The sequence below is a fragment of the Physeter macrocephalus genome, chromosome 4, assembly GCF_002837175.3.
Source record: "Physeter macrocephalus isolate SW-GA chromosome 4, ASM283717v5, whole genome shotgun sequence".
In the NCBI taxonomy this organism is placed as follows: domain Eukaryota; kingdom Metazoa; phylum Chordata; class Mammalia; order Artiodactyla; family Physeteridae; genus Physeter; species Physeter macrocephalus.
Window position 1 is genome coordinate 1,313,071 of NC_041217.1, and position 20,487 is coordinate 1,333,557.

The 20,487-nt window shown below is 59.4% G+C and overlaps 1 protein-coding gene and 1 long non-coding RNA gene across 2 annotated transcripts in view; one reads left to right on the forward strand and one right to left on the reverse strand.

Annotated features, from left to right (window-relative positions):
- Window positions 1-4,148, forward strand: part of LOC129392041 (uncharacterized) — a 6,788-nt gene extending 2,640 nt beyond the window's left edge. Inside the window, exon 3 of the long non-coding RNA XR_008616998.1 lies at window positions 510-4,148. This is a non-coding gene — a long non-coding RNA (uncharacterized lncRNA). The remainder of the gene's footprint in view (window positions 1-509) is intronic.
- Window positions 4,149-7,797: 3,649 nt separating this feature from the next.
- LOC129392006 (maestro heat-like repeat-containing protein family member 7) lies at window positions 7,798-19,943 on the reverse strand. Its single transcript, XM_055083851.1, has 10 exons — window positions 19,915-19,943; window positions 19,439-19,583; window positions 18,781-18,956; window positions 18,162-18,299; window positions 17,956-18,070; window positions 14,868-15,008; window positions 14,161-14,337; window positions 13,687-13,845; window positions 12,647-12,748; window positions 7,798-8,250 (listed from the first exon to the last, which is right to left on the reverse strand). The coding sequence occupies exons 1-10, from the start codon at window positions 19,941-19,943 to the stop codon at window positions 8,218-8,220; spliced, it is 1,215 nt and encodes a 404-aa protein (XP_054939826.1). The 3' UTR covers window positions 7,798-8,217.
- Between the last annotated feature and the right edge of the window lie 544 nt (window positions 19,944-20,487).

The following is a 20,487-nucleotide window of genomic DNA, read 5'->3' on the forward strand; positions in this document are numbered from 1 at the left end:
CCTCTCCACCCCTCCGTCCTCCCTGCTCCCATCTTCTCTCTCATCCTCCCCCTCTTTCCTTTCCCCTCTTTCTCCACTTCGATCTGAGCTGCTTCTTAACGGTACGAGATTATTTTACTCCTCTTCCCTTCTCTGCCCCCATATCCTGCCTGCCCCGAGATTGCCCCGCCTGCCCCTCTTCTTTCCGAGCATGGACGGGGGACAGACCCCCAGGAGAGGGGTGCCAGGTGGCAGAGAGCAGAGGGGGAGCATTCAGGCCCGGACAAGACAAAACAAAAGAGCAACAACGGCGAGAACCCGTGCTAAGAATCCTGTGGGGCCTTGGTGACCACAGGCCCTTCCCTCTGCCTGGCACCCCTCCCCCGCTGCAGCCGCCCTCGGCCTAAGCAACGCTTGCCCCTGGGCCCCAGCCCCGCCTGGCAGGTTGGGGAATCTGGCCCATGCTTCATTCGGGGGTGGCCAGCCGTGCCCTCTTCAAGAATTGACCAGCTCTCTCTTGCTCCACCCAGTGACCTGACAGTGAAGTTCTGGAGTGCCCGGCGCCTGGTACCCAGCGGCCCCCACTAGGAGTGAGCTCAGAGGACAGCCTGACCCTCGGCCCAGCAGCCGGGATGCACAGAGGGGAAGCTGGGGCCCGGCGGGGCGGCGCCCGGGGGACAGGGGCTGTGGCCCTCCTGCCCGCCTTCCTCTCCCTGACCTTCCCACGGGATACTGCCCCCCTCCCTCCCCTGCCTCTTGGGGACAGGGAGGTCCGGGAGTTAATTAAGCTGTGAAGCCAACGGGCGTTTCCCCTCATTTCTCTCCCTGCAGCCTGCCCCCGCCCAACCTGTCCCCGTGTTTTCTTGCCGAGCTGGCTGCGCCCTTCCTCCAGCCTTGGCCCGGGGGGCCTGTCTGGGAGGTGGGGCAGCCCTCGCCGTGCCCCTCTGGCCAGCAGGCCTCCCCTACATCCTCTGGCCAGGCCACTGCACCTGCCTCTGAGCCCAGAAAGATAGCCCTCAGGTAACCATGGAAACCAGGTGTAGGCAGCTGGCCCTGCAGCTGACCTTAGCCCCTCGGCCACCAGTGGCCACTCTCCGTGGACCCCAGCAATTCCTTGGGTCCCTTTCTGATGGGGCCACGGTGGATCTTCTAGAAAGATTCCTTTGGGGAGATGGTCAGCGTACTTCAATTATTTAATTTATTTTTTATTTTTATTTTTGCTGTTGCCTCCTGGAAACTGACTTGAAGTTTCTTCCCACAAGCTTGTTCCTTCAGCTCTTAGGGGCCAGGAGTCCTGGAGGGGATCCGCCCCCCCACCCTCCAGGGCCGCCCCCCCATTTGCTTTGCAGAGGAGGGCGGCGCCCCTTTGACTCTGCAGCCTGGGCCCGTCCCCGACCTCACCCGGGGGCCGCTCTAGTGCCCCCGCCTCCGGCCGCTTGGCGCGTCAGTGCCTTCCTACGCCGGGGCCTGGCACCCGCCCCGGGCAGCCTTACACCAGCCATGCCCGCAGAGCCACATGTGTCTTCTCACCCGCGGGGTCTCCTGCCCGCTGTCCCCACTCGCAGAGCCCCAGGTGGACCACACAGGAAGCAGCTCGGAAGACTGTCCACCATGAAGGGGCTTGGACGGCACACCCGGCCTGGCCCCTCCCCAGTCCCCCTTCATCTCACCCTGGCCAAGCAGAGCCCCCGGCGTCTTTCCCTGGTTATTCAGGAGACGCGTTCAAGCCTTAACTGGCACGGGCCAGGGTCTCTCCCTGTAGGGCCAGCGGTGAGGATGGACTCCACTGAGTTTCTCCTTTCCTTGGGGCTGTGGACTCCCCGCTCCCGGGATGTTGTTAAATCCGCATTCTTTTTCTTTCTTTTTTTTTTTTTTTTTACACACTTTCTCTGATGCTTAACTGGTCTTGTGCTTCCCGGCCTCACTCAGTCTGAGGGCCGGGAGCCCCAGCTCTGTTCAGAGGACGCAGTGACTTTTGGATCTTCCGGAGGTGGCCCTGTGCTCTCCCCTCGGTGCCCCTCCCCACGTGGCCAGGGCAGAACTCGCCCTGTCCCCACTGCTCCAAGCTGCACCCCAGCTCAGAAAGCCATCCTGCTGTGAGGGCCCCCTGCTGGACTTGGGGTCGACATCGAGGGAGCAGACGTGCAGCAGGGACACGCCCAGAGCTGGGACAGTGTCTTCAGGACTGGAAACCCCTCCTGCTGGGCCATCCCAGGGGTGCCGGGAGCCCCCTCAGCCGCTCAGAAGTGGGTACAATTCTCTACTTGGGCCCCAGCCCTCCCCCCACCTCAGCAGAAAGCTTCAACCTTGCCTCCTGTAAGAAAGAATCTGCATGACTGTTTACAAACTGTAGAAACACAAAAGACTGGAGGCCTCAGCCTGGGGCCACTGGGCAGCGGCTGCAGGCCTGTCCTTGCACGAGATGGGCCCTTTGGCCCGCGAGAGGTGCTCAGCGCCCTTGCCCGTTTTCTGCTGTTTCTTATGGGTCAGCTACCTCATGGCAGGCTGGCTCTGCTGTCCTGGCGGGAAGCACTGACTCTGAACTTGAGGTCTCGGGAGCCTTTCCCAGCTGTGCTCCAGAGCACTGAAGTCTGCCCGCTCCTTCGGGGATGGGTTGGTTACCTGGTGGGGGGCCCCCAGTGCCCCCCGATGCACAAGCATCCTCAATGTGGAAGCACAAAATGGCCGTGATTTGAGCGCAAGGCGGGGCCGGTGGCAGGCGGCCTGGGCGAACCCGCCAGGAGGCTCCTCCCAGCGGGAGACGGAGGATGCCCACTTCAGGGTTTGCCCTTGCTCCGACAGGGCTCGGCCCGCAGCCTGTCCTAATTCCGGGACTCATCCTACTACTTCTGCCCTGCTGTGCCCACCCAAAGGCTTGAGGCTGGCCCTGCAGGCAGGCCACACTGGAGGGCTGGGGGCCCCGGAGTGGCACCCTTTTTCCCCGACATCCCAAATTGTTGAATGCTCGATCCCAGGTCCATCCCAGCCCCACTGACCCATATCCTGTTCCGGGGCTGAGCCCCGGGAAAGCTCTCAAAGCTGGCTGCCAAGCTCCCCTGACGGGACCATCTTCCGGCCACTGCCCATGGCCTTCTCAGCACGGTCCTGGGGCAGGCCTCTGCTCTCAGCATTAACCAGGCGAGTGTTTGCTTCCGTCTGCAGGGCGGGCTCCTCCGAGGCACCTGGAGTTGAGTCTGGAGCTCGCCAAGGAGAGAGGAAGGCTGAGAGAGGCCAGCACGCCCGAGCCTTTGAGGCGGTCAGGGTGCCGCCTTGACCCCTTGGGAGGCCATCTGTGGGTCCAGGCATGGTCCGGCCCTGCTGCCCGCCAGGGCCCGGGTGGCTTGGGCAGAGAGAGTTTAAAGCACAAACCACCGGAGGGAGGACTGTCACCAGGACTTGCTCACGCCACCCGGTGTGGCAGAGACGCTGGCAGGGCTGCTGTACGCTCGGGGCTTCCTGGCCTCTCCCACCGTTGCGGGGCCTGGCTCCCGGGCATCCTCTGAAGCGGTCTGGGCCGGGTGCGGGCACACCCCCTGGTCGTTCATCCCCACGTCGCCCGGTGTGCTGACCACCGTGTTGTGTGGCCAGGGCCTGCCCTGCCAGAGCGCTGAGCTCCTTCCCACCAAGTGGCCCAAACCCAGCGCACCTGTCCCTTTGCACCCCGAGCAGCCAGGGCTTGGCTGCTGCCCCCCACAATCCCTCCTCTTTTGGCTCCCAAACCCTTCCCAACCCTCTGATGTGCAAAGATAGAGTTGACAGGGAAAGTTCTGATTCTTCTAAGGCATCTTTGTTCTACTCCCCCTTCCCCAGTGCTCAGAGGAGCTCCCAGCTGCACCACACCCTAGTCCAGCCCTTTGAACTCCTGTCCCGAGGGCCTTGCAGGGAAGCAGGGACAGTTCCGGGAAGAGCCGAGGGTCAGAGAAGACCCCTGCCGTGAAGCCCTGCCCTGCCCACCAGCTCTTTTCTAGCTATCCCCTGCCCGGGCGCAGGGTTGCATTTGGTTCAGCTCCTCCACTGGGTGGTAGCACAGGTGTATATATGTTTTGTACGTCTGCTGATGACTGTACATAGTGTATGAAAGTTATTTAAGCCTCATGCTGTACATTTCTGTTCCCGGACCAGATGTGAGTGTTCTGAGAAGCTGTCATAAATAAAACGCGAATGACCCTTGTCTGTGGTGTGTGGTGTGACCCTGAGGGCTGCGGATGTTGAGCTGGTGGTCCTCCCTGGGGCAGGGGTGGGGGGAAGGGGCTGGTGGCGGGGCGGGGGCAGGCATCTGGGCCAGGCCCAGCACGAGGGTCAATACCGCAGGCCGTGAGCTGTGAGCAGGCTTACTCACTGAGGTAGCCGAGTTCCCTCCAGCCTCCCTGCATCCCCTCCTGGGACAGGTGCGCAGCTGGACGGAGGCAAGGACACCAGTGCTTCCTGAGCGCCTGCTCCATTCCAGACACTGTTCCAGGCGTCGTCCGTCGGGTTTTCACTACCTGTGTGACAGGCGGTGTTTGCATTTTCTGAAATGAGAAACAGCTCAGAGGAAGCAGCTTGCCGGCATCCCAGCTGCTAAGGGCGGAGTCATGGTTGACACCCGTTCCTGTCACTCCATCGGGCGGGAGGCGCCGTGCGGGTTGCCCCCCAGATGCGGTTCTGTTCCGGGTGGCTTAGGAGAAGGGGACAGAAACACAAACGGTCACACGTGCCACCGGCTCCACCGAAGGCGTGATGTTTGCTTCCAGATCACGGCTTCTCAGTCTTAAAAACTCGTATTCCCTTTTCTTTTTCCCACTGCCTTAAAAATCCTCTGTGCTCTGCCTATACGTCCCATTATTTTGAACATAAAAGCCCCATTTTTAACATAAAAACGTCTATGAGATGCCGAGCAACCCTGTAACGTGCTCTTCACCCCGGAAGACACAGAGTTGTTACTGTAAAACGGAGCTGCTCTCATGCGTGTAACTCACTAGATCCTGTTCGTTACCACCGTTTTCCAGGTATCGGTGACGCTCATATAACTTAGGATTGTATGCACTTCAGGGTCCCGATGCCCTGCACTAGCTCTGCGTGCAAATCTCTACTTTGTCAGGTTGAGCTCTATCAAAGAAAACATTTTCATAACAGTTTTATTGAGATGCAATTCCCATACCATACAATTTACTCTCTTTGGGGGTGGGTGGGTACTGACTTCATTTTGTTTCTTTCTGTATTCCCTCAGGGCCCTGTGGCCACAGAGGCTGAGCAAACATTTAAAGAGGGAGAGTGGGAGTGAATGAAGAAAGAAAGAACAGCAACCCTGGCGGGTCGAGTGATGAGCTGTCAGCAACTATCTAAACCTACCTTTTCCTTTTGAAAACCACACATCCCCCCTCCCCCCGCCCCACCCCTGCAGCACCACCTGGGGGCCAGTCTGCACCTTCCTCCCTCCCTCGACCCCTCTGAAGCTTTCCTTTCTGAGGTCTGTATTAAAAAGACAATTGGGTCTCTCTTTGCTTTGTTTTCCAAACACCAAAGCAAGCTGCTTCGTCAGCCTGCACAGGCCCTGCTGCTGATCTGGGCCCACGGCTGGTGACAGGTGACGGCGCCGATGGGGTCGCCATGGGCGGAGGAAGCTTCCTCCCCAGAGGGTCCTGGTCCTCACAAGGAAGGGGCTTGGCAAGTTGGGGGACCCTGAGCCAGTGACGGAGATGCATCCCCCCAGCCCCGCGGTGGGCACGGGAGCCTCCCTGCCCTGGGGAACAGCAGTGGCTCCTGAGCCCGGCTGTTTCTGGCTGGTTGACCGAGCTCCACCCACGCCACCTCCCACCCGGTCTCACCCCACCCTTGCTCCCCGCGGGCCATCTTTCACATAGGATTCTGCCCTCCGTGCCAGAGCCTACGGTCGACTGCGGGAAGTGACCACGGGGCATCGCCAGCTGCGGACCAGCGGGGAGGGGTGTGGATGAAACCAGAAGACGGAGGGCCTGGAGCTGACCGCACCCAGCGCACTCCCCCTCGGCCCGCAGACTTTGGCCACAAAAGGTGGTTTTTCCAAATTCAAGTCTTGAAGAAGCCAAGGCACTTAGGGGTGGGGAGGCAGGAATAGCGAGTTAAGGGACATTGCTTTTCATTCTTTTAATGTGGGATTTCTCTCTCCAGATTGTAAGAGTAATAACTGCTTATTATGGCCTCTTTTAAAAAAATTTTTGGCCACACCCCACAGCATGCGGGACCTTAGTTCCCCGACCAGGGATCGAACCCACGCCCCCTGCCCTGGAAGGCAGAGTCTTAACCACTGGACCGCCGCGCAAGTCCAATAACTGTTTATTATAGAAAACTTGGAAAACAAACGAGGATGAAGAAGAGAAATTCTGTTTAGGATATAAGTTCCCAGGCGGCTTTCCCAGGCAAGAAATTTGCACTTCTCGGAATCTGACACGAGCCATTCATTGCCAGGGCTGGGTGGCATCTTAAAAGATCGTTTTTGCCAAACCTCTCAATTTACAGATGAAAGGAACTGAGGCCCAGAAGCCGACAGATGTGGCCAAGATCATCCCAGGACAAGCGGGCCCTAGAATCCATTTCCTGGGCTGGTCTCTGCCCATTGAGTCCCTTAACTTGGCTCGAGCAAGGCAAGGAGTGTGATTGTCTCTGAGGCGGGTCCTATACGAGAACGCACTTGACCTGCTGATAGGTTTTAACGCGATCCACCCTTTGTCATTGCTTGTAGCAAAGCAGGATTGTGCTTTGGAGGGCCAGGCAGGGACTGTGAAGGTACACTGAGTCTTGTGACTTTCCCCAAAAGCACCGCCACCTAAAACAGGCGCAGCCGGAAAGGCCTCTAGTGCCAGCTGGTGACAAAGGCGGCGGGTGACAGAGGCTTCCGGCCGGTGCCGAGGTTAGCGCGAGCTTCAATGCTGCCTCCGCGGCCTGTTTGCAGCCATGACAGTGACTCCTGCCACTCCCCAGGCCCAGATAACCCGGGAGCGTGGCCACTGCTGAGAGGGAGGCGTGGAAGGTGGAGACGGCCACCGAGGGGGAGCTCCACACGTCCCCGGGGGCTCGGGTGCAGGTGACAGAGGCCAGACGCTGCGGGGCCAGAGCCAGGCCGGCGTCCGCCTCGCTGTGGCCAGAGTTTGGGCCGTGGTGCCCCTGCTCTGTAGGACATGGGGTCACTGTCCCTGTACCCAGAGCTGCGCCCAGGGCCCGGCTGACTGAGGTCGGGGGTAACAGGTGACACCCCGGCTCCGAGGTGGGGGGGGTGCGATGGGAGCCGCCAGTGGCCCTGCGTGGACGGAGAGCCGCCCCGGGATGGTGGGACGGCCCCCGGCAGGGCCGGTTCCAGCAGAAGTAGTGGGAGACGGTGGGTGCTCACCCAGCTGACCCGGCGGCGTGGCAGGAGGGACAGTGGCCAAGTTTTCCATGCCCAGGCCTGAGCGCTGGCACCTGGGCCGGCTGTGCTGAGCCAAGGGACCGCCACCGTGGTGCTGTGCGGAGCCGCCTCGTGCCTGGAGCGCGGTATCCAAACGCTGATCTCCCAGGAGCTGACTGATGCCCTCCAATAAGCCACTTTCCGGCGTAAACCAGCCAGAGTGCACTCTGTGGTCTACGGCCAGGGACCCTGCCCACACCCCCTGTATCCCAACACCGCTTTGCTCCCAGTTGGCAGTTCAAGCTGAGGTTCCAGGGTCCCCGCACTCTGGCCTCAGGGCCCTGGCTGAGGGAGGGCGGGCCTGGGAGGGGCCTGGACCCAGAGGTTCGCTGCAGAGAAGGCAGCTCTACCCCACGGGCCAGAACGGGCTCCAGGGGAAAGACAAGGAAACACCTCCTGCTCGGACGTTCCCTCTTTCTCCTTTTATTTTATTTTATTTTTAATTTTAAAAAAAAATTGTTTTTTGACCGTGCTGCACGGCTTATGAGATCTCAGTTCCCCAACCAGGGCCTGAACCCAGGCCATGGCAGTGAGAGCCCGGGATCCTAGCCACTAGGCCACCAGTGGTCCCTGTCCCTTTATTACAGAGGCTTTGCAGGGACGCCCCCCCACGTCTAGAGCAGAGCTCAGAAGACCCCAGCCGCAGTCACTGCTGCCACCGTCTTGTCTGCCCGGGACGCAGGCTCAGAAACGGGCCTTTCTCGGCTTCCTGCAGCAGGAGCAGGGGCTGGGGGTGGCGACCTTCACCTTCTCCTTGGCCTCCAGGACGTAGCAGGTCTGCGCGGCCAGGCAGCTGACCGCGGGGTCAGGGTCTTCCTGCATGTGCTTCAGGGCTGTCACGCAGACACGGCGGCGCTGAGCAGGAGGGCCTGGGCCAGGGGGATGGGGGCGCGTGGGCAGGGGCGCGGTGCAGTGCAGCAAGGGGCAGGACAGCTTGCCGAATGTAAGCAAGAGTCCCTCCTGCGGGTGCACACACCCCGGTCACAAGCAGGACCGCGCCTGCCGGGCTCCAGGAGACGCTGAGTCTGAGGCTCCCCGGCCAGCCCTGGAGGTCCTGCCCGCTCTCCCCTCCCCGGCTCGGCCCTGCTCTCCCCAGAGCTCAGCTGTCGGCCACGTTCTCCGGCCACAGGGACTCAGCAGCAACCGGGAGCCCCGCCAGGCAGGGATGCGGTGCTTGGGAGAGGGCCGGGCGGGAGGGAGGGGTGTCTCCAAGGATGGGCGGGGGCACAGGGTGGTGACCCGGGCGGAAGGGAGGCGCTGGGAGCCCCCGCGTGCCCCCAGGTGAGAAAAGGCCCGTGTCCCTCCCGCAACGAGGTCTAGGAACCGTGCCGGCCGCTGAACGGCTGGAGCTCAGCGGGTGAGGGGCGGCGAGCGACTTGGGGGATGGGAGGGCCCCCACCAGAGCCCCGAAGCTAATGCCTGGGAGACGAGCTCCTTCCTCACTCCTCCCCAGCGGCGATTTTTGTGAGCCCGGCTGCCCATTCTCCCTCATTTCGGAGCCTACCCCGCCAGCCCCGGCTCCACGTCTCGCAGCCACGGGCAGTGTGCAGTGGGGCTGCACTGACCTGCGTGGTCGCCCCCACCTCCCTGGCCTCCTCCTCGCTCAGGGTCTGGATGATCTGGCCTGCGGGGGGCACGGACGACCAGCGGGGCCCCGGCTGCACCTGCTCTGTGCCTCTGCCCCAAACCGCCGCCGTTCCCGCCTTCCATTTGTCTGTCCCTCCCACGACTGGCCTCGGGTCCGGACTTTCCCCCGAAGGCGAAGGGACCTCGTCCCTGCTTCTCTGAAGGGTCCCAAGCCGATGGGGCTGGGGAGGGGGAGGGGGAGGGTAGCCTCTGCCTTGAAGACGCTTTTCCTCGGCTGATCGAGCTGAGCCCTCCAGTCTCTCAGCCTCCCCGCCCAGCCACCAGTACGGACGGGCTTAGCCCAGGCAGGAGCTTCCTACGGGGGGTGGGGGTCAGGGGCAGACAGTCCTCCGCCCTCCAAGGTCACGACCCCAGGCCCTGTCTGCCCGCTGTCCCGGCTCCTCGGGCTGTCTGAAGGACCCCAGGACAGGGACGCGGTGGCTCCAGGAAGAGGGAAGGCCCACCATACCTGCAAACCACACGGCTGCCTGGCGGATGGGGGCCTGCGGGCTCCTGAAAAGCATCACACTCTGCTTCAGGACCCACAGGGCTTTGCCTTCCTCCCGTTTCAGCTGTAGGAAGAGGCGCCGGCGTGGGCAAGGTGCCCACTGCTGGTTCTGGGGCCCCGCCCCCTTCCCCCCAGCCCCCGACAGTCTTGAGACTACACTGGAGTCATCCTCTCGGTGTAACATCTGTGACAACATTCTAACCTGCATCCCCTCCCGCCCGGCTCCTAAGGATTGACCTACTCTGTGAAGGCTTCCCGGACCGGTGGAGCCCCGGCGACCTCTTTCCCTGGAGGAGGCATGAGACTCACACAGAATCACCCCAATCTCCGGCTAACACATTTTCCCCTCCAGTCCCATTGTCTCTATATCGTTTATTTACTCCTCGGCTTAAAATCTTCAGTCTCCAGGTCACCTGCCTCAGGCGGCAAGAGAACCCACGGCGTCTACACCACTGTTTAAACAGGGCCCTGCGGTGCCGTGCGCAGTTAAGCGTCTTACTCCCTTCCTTCCACGCCTGGGAAGGCGCCCACCTCTGTGTTTATCCGTGCTCCTCCCTTGAAGGTTCCGAGGATGACGCGCCTTCCCTTTGCAAAGACCACCAGCCCCGACCCCGTCTCCTGCTTTTCCTTCCTGGCCACACCCGACGCTCTTTTTCACTCTGCATCCAAGTTCTTAAACAAGGAGGCTACATCCATGGTTTTGCAGATTTTCTTGGCAGTAGAGCCTTTTCTTCAAATAAAAACCCTAACTGGAAACCCTACATCCCAAACCGACTAAGGTGGGACGGCACTGGTTGAGGGTGTGGTGAAGCTGAGCCGGCCCAAGAAACCCCTGGGTTCCGCTCCCTGGGCCCCTCCCTCCACCGCGCCCCCCACTGACCCTGCGCCTGCGAAGGTCACAGCATCCCCTGTGGTCCAAACCCAACGGGCCCCCCCCGCGTCTCTCCTCCTACGCTCATGCTACGGTCACCATCACTTCCTGCAGCCTCTCCTCTCGGGTGGCCGTGACGCCGCTCCTGTCTTCTCGTCCCCCTCCTGCCCCCGCCGGAGCTTCCTTCCTAGACTCTCGCTGGGTCCTGGAACCCGGATGCCGACCACGTGCGTGCGGGGCCAGGCTCGGGGCTGCAGCTTTTGCACCTGCCGCTCACGTGCACGTCCCTGCCCACGGCCCAGCCCGCTCTCCCTGCGTCAGTGACCCGTGCCTGACGTCCAGTGGGACAGACCCCACAGCCTTACTGACTCCACGTGTACAAGTCGAGCCACTGGCGTCCCCTCCACACCCGCTCCTCCGTCTGGATTCTCCCCTCAGCCTCACCTGTGCTAGGAGCCCGGGGGTCCACCCTTACCTGCACGCTCCACATCAAATCAGCCTCCAAGACTGGCTAACCCCCCCACGTCTTCGTCTCCACGACCCCATCACCTCTCCCTGGCCCCCGGCCCAGACCCAGTCCTGTCCCGGGAACTTATCCTCCGACCTGCCGCCAGGCGATCTGTCAAAAACGCGCGGCCATTCGACCACGTGACCCCCTTGCATAGCGCTTCGATGGCTCCCCGTTTCCCACAGCGTCAAGTCCTGCTCTTGTGTCCCAACCTCCACCAAACGGTACGACCCAGCCTCCTGCGTCCTGCTCTGTGGTCCTGTACCAGGACGGCACCCGGGCAGCCGTGAGCCGAGCCAGCCCGCAGGTGTTTCTGTCTGCTCCGCCCAGAGTTTCAAACGTTCTAAATTAGTTGCCAATATAAACGTGGGAAATCGCACCTAAAATCAGGATTTCCACTTCCTACAGCGAAGTGGAAGATGTAGCGACCCTGAGCCCACGTTCTCTCACCGACGCAGTCAGCGGCTCTCAGCCTTCTCGGCTGGGGACTGTGGCGTCCCCAGAGGGACGGATGGAGCTGTTGAGAGGGTGAGGGGAAGGACACAGCGCCCCATGTCCCATTGATACCTGTGCAATCACAACCTTATTTCTAATCGTCTGTGCCCAGAACTTGACTGTCTTTCATAGATACACAGAGTACTTTTTATGGTTCAGATACACACTGGATTTTCTAGGGACGCAGCTACAATATAGATCAAAGCAAGACTGTAATTCACATTTTCAGAACTGCGCCAGAAACCGTCCATCACTTTGGAAGTCACGTCACCAGCGGCAACACTTGCTGGGTCACTATTTGCGTCCCCAACACACGACCTGCATTTGTAGCAGGTCCATCCGCGGCCAGGAGGCCCCACGCCACGTCTCCTAGAGGCGCTGGGCCGGGCACGGCCGTGCTTATATCACGGTCACATCCGGCCATGTTATCACGTCATGTTATGTTACATTCTATGAAAAAGTACTTTCGTTTCTCCTCTGGAGCTAGGGTTTTATATCTCTTTACTTTGGGAGTCTGCATAGGCAGCGATATTACCCACACGTTTCACTTCAGGACGGTAAGGGGCTGTTAGCGAACACGTGCTCTAACGAGGCTGAGAAGCACGGCCGGAGCTGGACCACGATCCCCAGCCCTCCAGACCCACCTGGCCTGCTTCTCTGGTTGATGTTCCCTGTGTGGCCCGGAGGCATTTGAGTTTTCTGCTCCTGCTTTAATGATTCCAAGCCACTTGTAGCTCCCCACATGCTGGGCTCTCCGCCCTTTTTTCCCATTATCAAATCCTATCAGATGACGTGAACCAGGTCCCGGGGACAGAGTGAGAGCCCTGCTGCACTGCTTCACACCCCCCTGTAGGGCAGCACCTCACCTGCACTCCCGAGCCCAGCCCTTTGCCGCAGCGTTACCTCGCCTTCCACTCACCACTCCCCCCAGATGACACCTCTGCAGGAAGCCTTCCTTCAACTCCCAGACTGGGCTGAGCGCCCCTCCCTTGCACTACGAAGTACATTCCTCTCTTTCAGCCTTTACTTGACTATTCCAAAATGATCCACTTGTGTGCCTAGCTCCCCAACTCAGACAGGAAGCAATGGGGGGCGGGCGGGCAGGAGCCGCATGTAGGTGCTGGGCGCAGAGTGGATGGTCAGTGGGCATCTCATCACCGTACCACTGCAGACCCAGAAGCCGCAGGAAGAAGACCCACACGGCCGGGTCCCCCGGCCTCCTGCCCAGGAGCAGGCGCTGCGCGAGCCGCGACTTACCAGGGCTCTGAGGATGGTCCAGACGTCCTTCTCGGCAAATATCGCTTTGAGCTTTGACCAGCCCATCAAGGTGGCCGTACGGCAGAGGGCGGACCGGGCAATCTGGAGAGACAGGGAGGCTCAGTGCAAGGAGTTACAGGGCAGGGCAAGGAGGAGGCCCCGAGGGGCACGGAGAGAGGAGACAGAGAGCGGTGAGGTGAGCCCTGGGGGCACGGGACTCAGCGAACCCCGAGGGACCCAGGGTGGGAGGAAAGCCGGGCCGTCCTTTGGCTGTACCTGCACCCTTTCTCCTACCAATAAAAAGTTGAAAAATCAGGGTGGTAATGATTTTCCCAGTTGCTATGTTACTGTACGGAGACCCACGCAGCCCCCAAAACAGTTTCTCAGAGAAGAGATTTCCCTGAAGTCTGGATCCTCCAAGTGGGTGGTCACGCCTCTCATCAGGGTCGGCTCTGCCAGAAACGTCCACGCCGAGTTCCCTGGGAGGGACCCCCCAACACACACACAAAGATAACGTCCCGGCTCAGCTGCTGGTTCAGCGCATCCTTACACACACCCGTCTGAGCCTCGCCGGGCAAAGGAGCCGGGTGTGTGCAAGCCGGCGTCGGCACTTCTCAGCTGCAGTTCACACGCCCAAGGCTCCCGGGCTCAGAGCCTGGCCACCCACTGCAGAACACGGACCAGTTCCGGGCCCTCTCTGTTCTGGACGCTGTGCCGCCTCCAGTGGGGGCCTCCCCGCCCTGGGAGCCCGTCTCTGGTCAGTGGCAAAGGGCAGAGAGTGGCTTGGCGAGAAGGCCAGTGGTGCCCGGGGCCGGGAACCACGGGGCCACTCCTGGGAAAGGCAGTGTCACACCCACAGCTTTCCACTGTGCGCTGGTGGCCAGCCGGGGCTGCAGAAAAGCCCGGTGCACGCGTCGGGTCACCCCGAGCCTCTAGGTGCTGCCCTCCGAGGTCAGAGACGGGAGCCTCCTTCGGCCCCTCCCCCAGTGCTCGCCCACATCCGGTTAGCATCCCCCCACCCCCGCCCCACGGCCTCTCACCTGAGCCACGCTGACGTTCACATCCTCCAGGTGGAGCGCCAGGAGGACGAGCAGGTTGAGGACCTGGTGCCTCAAGGGGAAGACAAGGACCCGCCTGCTGAGCTTGGCCAGGAGGGCCCCGTAGATCTCAAAGGCCGTCAGGCGCAGACTCTCCGCCTCCTGGGCGAAAACACACGCACGCGCACGCACGCGCACGCGCATGCGTGGGGCACGCAGCTGTGCGCCCCGCCTCCCGGGGCCGCAGCCCCGAGCCCCCCACCATCCGCAGGCCCCCGACGATGTGCCCTGGCCCCGTGGCGTCACGACTCTGCCAGTGCCCCCTGGACCATCCCCCGGCCAGGAGACGCGGCCGGCAGCACCACAGCAGGTTCCACCTTCCAGCCGGAGGGCCTCGGAGGCGGTTCTGGCAGCTCCCTTACTCGACCGACACCCCAGGAGGGAGGCGGACTCACCCCCCTCACTCAGGGGACTCACCTCCTCCAGGAAGGGCCCGAGCGTGAAGACAAGCTGGATGAGGAAGGCGGCAGCGTGCTGCCAGCTCAGCTGCTTCACCAGGCCCCGCAGCACCTGGAGGGTCTCGGCCACGATGCCGCCATCCGCGGAGTAGCAGCAGTTGAGCACGTAGGGCTGCAGGGCCCGGAGGTGCTTCCCCTGCAGGGCCGGGCGGTAGGGGGACAGCGCTACCACCGGCTTGCACCCCGTGCACGACGGCGGTGCCGGCACACCCCCTTCTGCCCTGGACCTGGGGCAGCGGCGGAGGTGGTGCCGGCAGAGGGGCCTCCCCGGAAGGCGTCAGGCAGCTCCCCTGTCCTCGTGGGGAAGGGAGATGACAGAGGACAGCCCCGCACCACCACCTCCACCCAAGGCCCCATCTGCACCTCCTCCTCATCCCTGGTAAGCACGCCCGACTCCAGGAGACCCAGCTGGCTGGGGCGACCCCGGGGCTGGCTCAGGAAAGTCTCCTCCTTCCCTCCCTGGGCGGGGTGGGAGCAGCGAGGGCTCAGGGCCCGACCCCTGTCCTCAGCGGCTGGCTTTACGAGGACTTCCTCGGTCTGATCCTGAGGGTGGGGCCCACCGGTGGGGGGTGGGGGGTGGGGCGGGGCCCAGCCCACCCCGTCCACAACTGGGCACTCTGGGCCTCCAGGTCTCCTGGGGTCCCGCCCACCGCCCGGCCGGCTCACCGTGTGCTCGTGCCTCGCGAGGATCTCCACCGCCCGCAGGAGCAGCTTCACAGAGGCCAGCTCCTCGCACTGGAACCAGCTGGCCAGAGTCCTGACCGTGACCTCGTCCACGACGGCCGCCACGACCGGGGACTGCAGCAGCTGCACGAGGGCACGAAGAGGGTCAGCAACCATGGGTCGGGAGGAAAAGTCCTCAACGACCTTGCCTCCAGGTTCTTGCTCGTGAGTAAAGATACGCTCTTCAGGATTTGGAAGAAGGGCTTAAAGAGGCCAACGCTCAGCTGAAGGGTCACGTCCCGTGCTAGGATGCCAGAAGTCGCCCCTCCATCCTGCAAGTCTTCTGAGGCATCTTTGACAAGGGGAACTGCGGGGGATAAAACTAAGAAATGCACCGATGTGCATAGAGATATGTGTATATGGAAGGAGGGCATATTTGGTTGTTCACGTATGAGATGCGTGGGTACAGGACTGGCGTGGTCAGAAGCAGAGGCAAAAATGGGAAAGAAGAAAGGCTACAGTTAAAAGAAAATAGCAAAGATGATTTTATTCACATATTTATGTGACTTACATGTGTACATTTGTTATTTAAAATAAAACTGAAGAAGACAAAAGCTAATCAGAAGCGTTTAACCACTATGGGCCTGCTCTGCGTGCGTGCACGTGTGATGTATGCGTATCTACGTCCCCACGTGTGGTCCTGATGACGGAGATGATTTTGTGGACAGCTCGGCACTTCCCACCATCTCCAACTGGCGGCCACGCAGACCCACACCCCCCTGGACTTACTAGCCGAGCAAGTTTCTTAGATTCTTTGAACCTCAGTTTCATCCTCTGCAAAATAGAGGTAATAACACCTTTTTCACAGAGTTACAGGGAGAACTAAAATAACTGAGCATCCTGTTCTCTAAGAACCCTGAACAAAAGCTCGCGGCCCTGACGGTTTTACATATTTCTACTGTGATCCTGCCCGGGCAACGGATGAGGATAACCAAACAACAAACAGGGCAGGTGCAAAATGCTGTGAAGTATTAGAAAGTTCCACAGCCATTCACTCTCTTTCAAAGACCTCGATCCACTCTCTTAGCTGGTACCTAAATCTCCCCACTGGTTTTCGAGCTTACAATCAACTGGGTCTCCCTTTAATTGCTGGGAATGAGGTCCGTCCATACCCCTAACCTGTGGGGGTCCAGCCTTTTCCCCAGCATGCTGACCCCTCCCTTCCCCCTTCTCAGCCTGAAAGTCCAAAAAGGGTGGCAGATGAGTGAAGGCCCATTCCCACTGTTTTCAACGGATATTACACATTTTTGGGAAATTCTAGAGAGGTTCTCAATCCTAGCTGTGTTTTTCGAAGACAGCTTTAAACTTGGGAACTTCTCAAACTGATACCTGTACCCCATCCCAGACCAATTCAAAGAGAACATACAGGCAGGGAGCGGGGAGAGGGGTGAAGTGGTGGTCTGGCATCAGCGTTTTTCAAAGCTCCCCAGAGGATTCTAAGATGCAGCCAGAGTCCAGAACTCCTGCCCTCAAGAGAGCAGCCTCCATCCAGGGTGGCCCCCCTGCCACCCAGCATGTGCCTTGTACTGGTTCTCAAAGCTGGGTCCAAGGACTACTTGGACAACAACCCCTGGGGTATTTCCAGAAAATGAAGACTCTGGGCCTTCCCTGAGGGCCGTGGAGTCCAGGTCTCTGCAGACAGGGCCCAGGAATCTGCATGGAAGCAGCTTCCCCACAGAAATTAGGTGCACTAATGCTTGCCAGTCACTGAGCTAGGAGTCCCCTTCTGGTCAGGGTTCTGGGCCTACATCCTTAGCAGGAGTTCTGCCAACACAACATACGTCCCTGAATGCATGGATCAGCACCCCTCCCCGACGGGCACACATTAGCTCTTGGTTCAAGGTGGAGGCACCCTCAGACAAGACACCAATGCCCTGGAACCTACACAAAGACACACCGCTACACACTAGGATAATATCTGTTTGTATTCTAGGATTAGCAGTGTATAATCTTCTCTCTCTGCTATTTCAAAAGTAATCCACTCCTATTACAAAAAAATCAGGTGGCTTGAAATTTTAAAAGGAGCTTATTTAAAGCTGTGGTGAGTCAGAAATCCTGAAACTCCTTTTGAACGCTGCCGGCGGAAGTATCAATATAAATTGGTACAACTTTACCGGAAAGTAATTTGGCATCAGTCTCAAAAGTTATAGAAGACATTCATATTTTTTGAACGAAGCCTTCACTTATTATATTCAGTATTTAAGGAAATAATCTGGAATATGGGCAAAGTCTTTCACAGACAGATATTCATTACAGTGTTATTTATAATAGTGTAAAATTAGAAACTGAATGTCCAATTATAAAACATCTTTGTGATGAAATATTACATCCCCATTAAAATTTATGTTTACCAAAAACACCACGTAATGACGTAGAAGGTGCTTAAAGAGAACAGGATACAGAATATGAAGAGAGAATGATTTCAACCACATAAGCACACACACGCCCCCTCCACTCAGACCAAAAAGTGGTTTCCTGCAGGCATCACGATTATTCATGGTTTTGTAATTTTTTAAGATTCTTTTCCATTTTTTTCTAAACTTTTTATGCCTTTTTTTCTGCCAGGTGGCTGAAATACGTTGAGCTAATCAGTGGAGCTGAGCAGAGAGTGACTTTATTTTATTTGTTTATGTTTTTTATTTCATTGAATTTTTTTTATTTGGTTGCACCGGGTCTTACTTGCAGCTCACCTGCCCCTTAGTTGTGGCATGCAAACTCTTAGTTGCGGCATGCATGTGAGATCTAGTTCCCTGACCCAGGCCCCCTGCACTGGAAGCACAGAGTCTTAACCACTGCACCACCAGGGAGGTCCCGAGAGTGACTTTAAAAGGCGGAGGTGGCTGCAGGGAGCAGCCGTGTTGTCCCATAAAGTCAGGCCGAGATTCAATCACACCAGGTAAACTCAAGGCCTGTGACTCCAGATAACCGACCAGGTGTCCTGAGTTATGTCCCCCGGCCCGATGTGAGGCTGCGGCCTCCTGGAGTGACTGTCCCCGGAGGGGCCGCCCTCACCTGCCCACCAGCCGCTCACCTCGGTGATGAACATGAGGGCCGTCAAGTGATTCTCTTGGTCCCGTTCCTGGAGGATCCTGACGGTGAGGCTGAAGACGGGGCAGATGTGCCAGCAGTTCTTGATGACCATGGCCCTGCGGGGGGAGCACAGCGCCCAGGGTCAGGCCTGAGTGTGGAGGGGCCCCAGGACATGTGGGTCCCCAGCCAGGTGCGGCCCAGTCTCACCTGGCCAGCAGAGCCACACCCTCGTGGTATCTTTCAGGCCTGGTGAGCAGCTCCCAGCCACCCAGTTTCTGAACATAAGATACGTGGTCGCTGTACCCCGTGCTCCTCATCAAGGTCTTCAGGGCCTCCACGGTGGAGCTGGGGGGAGGGGGACAGAGAGCAGAGGGGAGGTCGTCCTCTCCCTCACCTGTGACCTGCTTGTCCACCCAACCTCACGGCCGCGGCCTGCTGGTGACGGGACCGCCCTCAGAGACCCGGCGACATTTCACAAACGAGGCACCCAAGGCCAAGACAGACGTGGCACCCAGGGGACACGGGAGGCTGTGAAGGCACGGGGCGGGGCCCAGGTCTACGGACGCAGGTGCACTGTGTCACCTGCTGCACTGATTTCACGGTGGGACGGGATTCCTGCGTCAGCCCAGAAAGCCAGACTCAAGAAAGAGTCTTTTCTAAAAAGCCCAGCAAGAGCTGTTGAAGGATGCGTGGGGAGCACAGCCGGGCCCGGCAGAGGGGAGAAGGGGCCGGGTCGGGCGCCGGGGGGCGGGGGGTGACGGACAAGGGCCCTGAGAGACGGCCCCGGAGCACCGTTCCTCGCAGCCCCGGCCGAGGCCCAGGGTACCTGATGGGGTCCATCCACTGGGTCACGTGGTGCTGCTCCTGGGCGGCCTCTGTGGCCCCTTCCACCATGAGGAGGGGGATCCGGAACAGCAGGGCTGTGAACAGGGCGGGGAAGAAGGCCTGCGCCTCCATCCTCCGGCTAGGCTCCAGCAGCAGCTCGTGGAGGGCCCTGGCGGCCTGCAGTGGGAGGAAGGCGGGGCCATCGCCACCTACATCTCCAACCCTCGGGCCCTGACGCCAGGCAGCCTCTGACCACAAGCAGCCACTGGGTCCGGCTGGCCGGGAACCCCACGCCCCTGAGCGTGGAGGCTAAGTCAGCGTGAGCCAGGAAAGCAGAGGGCGACGTCTGGGCTGTTATCCGTTTAAAGTGCTCTTGTAACTGCGCTGGTGGTTCTCTTCTCTCGCCACCCTTGAGAGGTCAGGGGGGCGGGGGTGCTGGTCTCACCAGATCCCACCCAGGAGAACTAGAAGCCAGTCCTTCTGTTTCCCTACAAGGCAGAGTCCTGGGGAGAACCCTCCCTCCCACCCCTCCCGAGACTCTGCCGTGAGGACATTCAACCTCCTCTGTAAAAGGCAGCAGCCCGAGAGCTCAGGTCAGCCTAGGATGGGCACCAGGGCGCCTCCTCCCAGCCCCCGGCCCCCTCCTCGGGCCCTCGTACAATCAGCGGAGAGATCTCTGTTCTGCAGCTGGGCTCCTGGCCCCTTGACTTCTGCTGTGGAGTCAGCCTCTGCAGGAGATGCTCCATGATCACTTCGTAGCCTTTGGGGAACGATGCCAGGATTTCCCAGGGCTTGCGAGCCCCCCTGCAGAGGGGAAGTCCACCCACAAGGTCACGGTTCTGGGGAAGAGCTCTGGGCTGCTTTGCCCAGCTCCCCAGCCCCCTTCCTCCTTCCCTTCTCCCCACTTTCTCTCCCTTCTCCCCTCTCTCCCTCCTTCTATTCCTTTCATCTTTGCATCACCTCCAGACCTCCCTCTTCTCTGCCATCTCACACAGAGGCGACTCTGAAAATGTTCACCCGGCCTAGGAACTTGACATGAGAAAATATCTGAGGCCAAAGCTTTTTGGCCCAACTTCAATGTGTCAGATCAGTCAGAAGACCCTGTTCTCTGTGGCCATGTCCAAGCTCTCATTACGCATTCAGCCCCCGGACCTCAGATGTCATGTCCAGTCCATAATCCACATGCCAGCTCGTCACTCTCCAGGCCCGGTCTGGTCACCTCCCCCCAACAAGGCCCTTCCAGCCTTGCCTGATGCGCTGACTTATGTTTGTCCTTTGCCTGGAGTATCTTCCCTACTCCTCTTGACCTGACAAATTCACACTCAGAGGAAAAGGAGAGATCTGAAAATTATCTTCTACAAATAACATAATGCAATTTCAGGAAAATACACTTGGTGTATTCAAGAAGCCATGACCTTTGTGAAACAGGAGGAGAGAGCAAAGAGGACATGAAGGAGAGATGAAAGGCAAAGATGAAGACACTGTCCCTGCTGGCAAAGTGGCATCTTGGGGGCTCTAGGGACAAAGACGAAGGGAAGAACCCAAAGAGAAAAAAGTGGGTGCTTGACCAGGGTTTTGAGTGTTAATCAGCGAAAGAGACAGACTGCAGTGGGCTTGCTCTGTTCTGGCCATCACAGCACTGCAAGCACATCATTTCTCGATAGGGAAATGAAGACTGCTTGTTAATTTCTGATAAGTACTCTTCATC

Excerpts from the sequence above, each read along its gene's own strand:
- LOC129392006 (XM_055083851.1), bottom strand. The coding sequence starts at position 19,943 with ATGACATCTGAGGTCCGGGGGCTGAATGC. Across the intron at positions 18,300-18,780 it reads CAGTGGATGGACCCCATCAG|CTCCACCGTGGAGGCCCTGA; the intron begins GTACCCTGGGCC and ends CCCTCCCCCCAG. Across the intron at positions 12,749-13,686 it reads TGAACGTCAGCGTGGCTCAG|ATTGCCCGGTCCGCCCTCTG; the intron begins GTGAGAGGCCGT and ends CTGTCTCTCCAG.